At 43.3% G+C, this 7,542-nt stretch overlaps 1 protein-coding gene across 1 annotated transcript; it reads left to right on the top strand.

Moving 5' to 3' along the window:
- Positions 1–1,973: 1,973 nt before the first annotated feature.
- Positions 1,974–7,085, top strand: HEY1 (hes related family bHLH transcription factor with YRPW motif 1; the record flags this gene model as incomplete). The annotated part of the gene is made up of 5 exons (XM_082257291.1): positions 1,974–2,059; positions 2,316–2,391; positions 4,003–4,086; positions 4,371–4,452; positions 6,104–7,085. 5 exons carry the CDS (start codon positions 1,974–1,976, stop codon positions 6,676–6,678), a joined length of 903 nt encoding a protein of 300 aa, XP_082113417.1. The 3' UTR covers positions 6,679–7,085.
- Positions 7,086–7,542: the final 457 nt, after the last annotated feature.

The raw sequence follows: 7,542 nt of genomic DNA, 5'->3' as shown, positions 1-7,542 counted from the left end.
CAATTCAGCATACCGGTATTGTAATTCACGTCACAGGAAAGTTTTCAGCGCCCTATAGATCCTTGAATAACCGGACACTAGGGCCACCATAATAATATTAATAAAGGAGTGAATGAGATAAGAAGCTGCTTCTAATGAAAGGATTAACAGAAAAAAAATGTACAGTCAATCAAAAAATAACGGGTTTGATTCTAATAAACTGCTTGTCACTAATGGGTTAATGGGGGTGTAGGGCTGCAAGTAAAGGAGATAATGGGGTGAGATGCCCCTGGAAATTCAGGGGTCAATACAGTCAGCAATTCCTGGTAATGAATGGGGTTCCCGAGATGATGAGCCGCTAATTATACAAGCCACAGCAACATAAGCAGTTGTTGGCAATGGATGGGTTAATGTTATGAGGCTCTTCTAATAATGAGAGGGTTCCTGGGATGAGAAGCTAGCAATGAAGGGGTTAATGGGGTTGTGATGCGAGCACTGAAGGGGTTCATGAGGTTGTGATACTAGCAATGAAGGGGTTAAAAGGATTGTGATGCTGGCAATGAAGGGGTTAATGGGGTTGTGATACTAGCAATAAATGGGTTATTGGGGTTGTGATGCTAGCAATGAAGGGGTTAATAAAGCAGTGGCTGGTAAGGGGTGAGGAGTTGCCAGGAACTGCTGGCAACCAATGAGTTAATAGTAGGGCACTGCCTAGGGTGGCCATACATGTTCAGATTTCTTGTACAATTTTCTGTTAGATTTTCCCAAAACCATATAATATGAGGTCAGAACTAAACAAAACTTCCAATTGTATCCTATAAGGGAGGCCTCTGTTCTACACTATTGAAGGTAAATCTAAAGAAAATTGTATAATGTATGGCCAGCCCTAGTAATGAATGGGGGTTTATGGGATGAGAAGCTGCTGGTAATGAAGTGGTTAATATTAAAACTAGGCACTGCTAGCAGTCAATGGGTTAATGGAACAAGAAGCTGTGAAGGGGTTAATCGGATGGGGTGCCAGAAAGTCATGAAGGGGTTAATAACAATGAATGGACTATGGTGTAATGAAGGGGTTAATAATGAATGGACTATGGTGTAATGAAGGGGTTAATAATGAATGGACTATGGTGTAATGAAGGGGTTAATAATGGACTATGGTGTCATGAAGGGGTTAATAATGAATGGACTATGGTGTCATGAAGGGGTTAATAATGAAGGGGTTAGCTGTATGAGATGATGTTGGAAGTAATGAAGGGGTTAATGGAGGGTCTCTGGGACCAGACGCTGAATAGAATACAGGTGACAATACATGATTGATCCGTTGTTGGCAGTGAACTCAGCTGGTAATGAAGGGGTTAATATGATGACTGAGGTGTCCGGACGGTGATCGGGAGCGTGCACAGGGGAGAGAGGTGCCGTTGCTCAGTCCGGGAAGCGGCGCCGTGCACGCGCAGGGATCCCATTGTTCGCGGAACGCCGGCGGCGGCGGCTCCCTCTCCTCCCGGCCGCAGGCTGTCACCGCCCGAGACAGCCACTTTCCCACGGCCCGCGCGTGCTAACAGACTGCCCTGCAGACTCCAGCTTGGCCCGGAGCCAGACCAATCCGGGGCGAGCGGGGGCGGAGCTATCCCCGCACTCCCCCCTCCTTCGCCTGTCAATCACAGAGCCGCTAAGTCCTTTTTAGAATGGGGGACCGAGCGGCATCCAAGACTCCTTTGTGGGGGCCGTGACGTCACGGAGCGGAGGAGGAGGGGGCGGGGCCGTGGCAGGAGAATTATTGGCTACAAGAAGATAATTGTGTTCCAGGAGCAGGCGCCAGAGCTCCCCTCCTCCCCCACTCCCCCACTCCGGGGAAGAGGCGAACCGTGGGAAAGGGATGGCTCACTCATAACCGCGGGGACAGCCGGAGGAGGCAGCACTGTGACAGCAACCCGACACAGCCCTACACAGAGCTATACACAGCCCTACACTCACCCACACTGCACCGACACACCATGAAGAGGAGCCACGACTACAGCTCGTCCGACAGTGAGCTGGATGAGAACATCGAGGTGGAGAAGGAGAGTGCGGATGAGAATGGGTGAGAATAACCTCCAATATCATCCATCCTATCACTGACATCCAGCACCGACTTTACACCGACTTCTCACAACTTTACTATTCCTGACACTTCTTCATCTCACCACCTTTCATATACTCATCCTTCATATTATATATACCTTTATACACCCATCACCCACATGTCTACTACATGCAATATACAGAAATAATATATATTTTTTAAATAAAATTATTATTATTATTTTTTTAATCCTTTTTTTTTTTTTTTCTTTTAGGAACCTGAGTTCGGCTCCGGGATCGATGTCTCCATCCACCACTTCCCAGATCCTGGCTAGAAAGAGGCGTAGAGGGGTGAGTGTCACACGGCAAGCTTTACCAATGCTCAGGGTCATCTACTGCATTATATTATTATTATTATTAGTATTATTATTAGTAGTAGTAGTAGTAGTAGTATTATTAGTATTATCATTATTAGTATTGTTATTATTATTATTAATGGTATTCATACAGCACTGACACTGAACTTTATATATACAGTACATTCACATCAATCTCTGCCCCAAAGAGCTGACAATCTAACATACATTACAGGCCAATGACCCTACCTCCAGCATGTCTCTGGAGGGTGGGAGAACATGCAAACTCCATGTGAATGGTATCCTGGTTGGGATTGAATTGCAGACCGCAGTGCTGCAAGGCAGAAATGTCACTTCTACTGTCAGGAGGAAGAGATCTTGTGAAGATCAGATCCTTTTTTTATTATTACGAGTAATTCTATAGCACTGACCATTCAAACACCGCACAGTCACACTAGTCTCTGTCCTTAATGAGCTTACAATCTAAAGCCCCTATCTCCCATACAGAAGCAGGACAATTTAGATGGAGGGCAATTAACTTACCAGAGCATCCCTGGCTTGTGACTGTTGGAGGAAACCCATTCAAGTAGAGGGAGAACATGCAAACTCCATGTAGATGGCATCCTGGTTGGGATTGAATTGCAGACCCCAGTGCTGCAAGGCAGAAATGCCATTTATACTGTCAGGAGGAAGAGATCTTGTGTAGATTAGATCCTATTTTTATTACTACAGATAATTCTATAGCACTGACCATTTATACACCGTACAGTCACATCGGTCTCTGTCTTCAAAGAGCTTACAATCTAAAGCTCCTATCTCCCATACATAAATGGGCCAATTTTAGATGGGGGGCCAATTAACTTACCAGAACATCCCTGGACTGTGACCGTGGAAAGAAAACGCATGCAAGCAGAGGGAGACCATGCAAACTCCATGCAGATTGCTCCATGCAGATAGTGTCCTGGTTGGGATTTGAACTGAGAACCCTAGTACTGCAAGGAAGGATTGTCATTTATGCTGCCCGGATCTTGTGTAACATACGACATGTCCGGAGCCCTTTATTATTATTATTACAGGCAATTGTATAGCACTGATAATTTCCATTCACGTCAGCCTCTGCCCTAAAGGAGCTTACAATCTAACATCCCTAACTCGCATACTATGGCAAACCTAGACAGGAGACAATTAACCTGACAGGAGACAACCTACCAGCAGCATGTCTTTGGTAGGAAACTCATACATGCAGAGGGCGAACATGCAAACTCCATGCAGATAGGGTCCTGGTTGAGATTTGCTTTGGGGACCCCAGCACTGCAAGGTAGAAGTACTAAGCCACCATGCTACCTTTCCATAGACCCCTGCACTGAGATGATGTGCTCAGTACTTCATTTTCACGTTGTTACGAGTTATTATATTCAATGAAAAGCACTAGTATGATGTTACTGTCATTTTTCTTTGCACAATCCATTCTATTGGCTCACATTACTTCTGAGTCTCCAGATAAATGTCATCCTGCAATTTAGAATATCAACCCCAAAAAAAAAAAAAAAAACATTACTCGGTCTTTATACAAGGTGCTGAATCTTCTCTTTCTGTTCCTTTGTAGATCATAGAGAAGCGTCGCCGGGACAGGATTAATAATAGTCTGTCTGAGCTCAGAAGACTGGTGCCCAGTGCGTTTGAAAAACAGGTACGGATCCGATCACTACTACTTCTACTACAACCGCCGTCACCGGCCAGCTCCATTCTGGATTATTCTACAATACAATTATTTCAATGATATTTAACACTTATGTTATTGCTTTTCTGTGTGTTATACAAAATGGGAAATTAGGGCTCTGCTTTACAGTCCTATTACTTTCACAAATTCAAAGATATTATTATTATTATTATTATTATTATTATTATTATTATTATTATTATTATTATTACTATTATTTAATATTTATTTTTATTTATTTTTTACTTTCTCAGGGTTCTGCGAAATTGGAAAAAGCTGAGATTTTGCAGATGACGGTGGATCACCTTAAGATGCTGCACACTGCTGGGGGCAAAGGTAAATCTCCGACTATGCAGCTTATAAAAGAAACAGCTCTTCTGTTCCCAGTATTGTCTTCCAGTCCATCAGAGCTAAAGTCATAATGTTATACTTGAAACATTGACTCTGCAACCTTTTCACTTTAATCTTTATTTCTTGAAAAAAAAAAAAAAAACTAAAAATCTACTCTCAGAATGACTTACCTGTGACAGCTGTGATGACTGGCAGCCCTGGTTCGTTATGTATAGTCGCTGAGCATTCACTTTTTTTTCTCTGCAAGTGATTAATTAGTCAGTATTGTTTCTTATACAAAATAGAGATCAGGATTGCAGCAAGGAAGTGTTCTTGTTTTTATTTGATGGTCTGGGCTGGGGACAGCTATATGCAGAGCTGTAAAACAGGCTGCCAGTACGCAAATAGACAAACTTGTTTACTGAGCTTGTATAGGCATTCACCTTAACTGGCATTTTATTTCAGTCAGCTGTAGATCCTGTAACAACTGTTGTGAATCTAAGGTGGTGAATGTCTGTAATGCCACACGTCAGTCTACCTGCAAAAAGTTAACATTATACAAAGTGTTAAAGCACAATCAGTGTAATATGTCAGTCTCATGGTTGTGATTTCTTTAGGTTTTTGTAATACCTTTTTTATTTAGCAAACATTCCTATTCCTAATAGACCATTCCTTGTCAACCTATTACCCCTAAGGAACCCCTAAAATAATTTTCAGGGCTGGGAAAACATTAATAAATTATTTTGGGGAGCAATGGCAGAAAATGCCCCCTACATTGGTGGTCAGTGGGAAGAAGGTTCCCTTACACTGGTGGCCAGTGGAAAGAAGGTTCCCTTACATTGGTGGTCAGGGGGAAGAAGGTTCCCTTACACTGGTGGTCAGTGGGAAGAAGGTCCCCTTGCATTGGTGGTCAGTGGGAAGAAGGTCCCCTTGCATTGGTGGTCAGTGGGAAGAAGGTCCCCTTGCATTGGTGGTCAGTGGGAAGAAGGTCCCCTTGCATTGGTGGTCAGTGGGAAGAAGGTCCCCTTGCATTGGTGGTCAGTGGGAAGAAGGTCCCCTTACACTGGTGGTCAGTGGGAAGAAGGTCCCCTTGCATTGGTGGTCAGTGGGAAGAAGGTCCCCTTACACTGGTGGTCAGTGGGAAGAAGGTCCCCTTGCATTGGTGGTCAGTGGGAAGAAGGTCCCCTTGCATTGGTGGTCAGTGGGAAGAAGGTCCCCTTGCATTGGTGGTCAGTGGGAAGAAGGTTCCCTTACATTGGTGGGCAGTAGGAAGAAGGTCCCTTTACATCGATGGTCAGTGGGAAGAAGGTCCCCTTATACATTGGTGGTCAGTGGGAAGAAGTTCCTTTTACATTGGTGGTCAGTGGGAAGAAGTTCCCTTTACATTGGTGGTCAGTTTGAAGAAGGTTCCCTTTGCATTGGTGGTCAGTTTGAAGAAGGTCCCTTTATATTGGTGGTCAGTAGGAAGAAGGTCCCCTTACAATGGTGGGCAGTGGGAAGAAGGTCCCTTTACATTGGTAGAGAGTGGGTTATATTTTCATTTGGAAACGGATTACAAGAGTTTTCTAGAATATGTAGCTATAATACTATGCAAAGGTTATATTTAACACAGAATACACAGTGTGCGTAACTTACGTTGTGGTTGTATTTGTTGTAGGTTATTTTGATGCCCACGCTCTTGCCATGGACTATCGTAGCTTGGGTTTCAGAGAGTGCCTTGCAGAAGTTGCCCGGTATTTAAGTATAATTGAAGGTATGGACACAGCTGACCCTCTCCGAGTGCGACTGGTATCGCATCTAAACAACTATGCCACTCAAAGAGAAGCTGCCAACAGTGCCCACTCCAGCCTTGGACACATTCCCTGGGGGGGAGCCTTCACTCATCATCCTCACCTCTCTCACCCTTTGCTCCTGGCACAGACTCCTCATACAAACAGCAGCAGCACAACGTCTTCCACAGAGTCCCACCACCAGAGCAGACTTCCTGGGTCACCACATGCCGATTCACCCGCTTTGCGTGTCTCCTCCAACGGAAGCCTTACGTCAGTGCTGCCAGTTGTCACTTCTTCAAAACTCTCTCCTCCGCTCTTGTCCTCTGTGGCGTCCCTCTCCGCGTTCCCCTTTTCCTTTGGATCTTTTCACTTGCTGTCCCCCAATGCACTGAGTCCGACAGCACCAGCACCCACGGGCAAACCCTACAGACCCTGGGGGACGGAGATTGGAGCCTTTTAAGACGGTTTTATTAGAAACTTGTTAGTTTTTATGCAGGGGGGGGATTGGAAAGTCCAGCTGTGCTGGGCTACTATTGCTGACTTTGTAATGCCAACCTGGGTGATATGATGGTACCATTGCAAAACTATTTCTCTTTTTAAATGACCCCAAAAAAATATTTTCTTTTTCCTCTAATGACCTTTATTGAACAACGTACCTTTCTGTATCAGAATGAACACAGGCCCTGGCTTAATATTTAACTTGCTTTGTAATGTAATAATTTCAGTTTATGTCATGACATTGAGACAGTTTAACCGATTAGTTTAGTGTTTTGGCATTTTTTTTTTTCTATTAGAACGATGATGTCTTAGCCTTTAATTTGTGGAAATCTGCATTCTGAAATAACAGTGTTTTATTTTGCTAATTCTTTTTTTGAGTTGTGATATTCTTCATTTGTTGACTATTCATTTTTTTGGAGTTATATATTGCCAAGCGTTGACAAATCATGTTTACCAGCTTTGCCCAAGTGCACCAAAGTTGGTACAAGACTCCATTCATTCCCTTTTATGAATCTGGGAAGTCCAACCTTTTTAAACAGAGTCCCTAACTTCTAATATATATTGGATGGTCTCCTGCACTAGAATTTTATTTAACAAGTAGACTAATTTAAGAAGACCTGCTATGTTTGTACATATTCCCTTCTGTGCATGGAAGAGGCACTACCTGAAAGATAGCCTCTACTGTATTGGGTTCAATCACTGTTGTACTGGTCTACTGTGACTAAATAAAAAAAAAAAAAAAAAAAAAAAAAACAGTGTGCTATTTTAAACTTTGTGTTTTTCATGTTTTCCATTTTTTTTTTTCTTTTTTTTTTTTTTCCCAAAA

Source organism: Pelophylax lessonae (assembly GCF_965119305.1).
Source record: "Pelophylax lessonae genome assembly, chromosome: 5".
NCBI lineage: Eukaryota > Metazoa > Chordata > Amphibia > Anura > Ranidae > Pelophylax > Pelophylax lessonae.
Note: the sequence above shows the minus strand (reverse complement) of the source record. Positions and strands in the feature narration are given on the sequence as shown.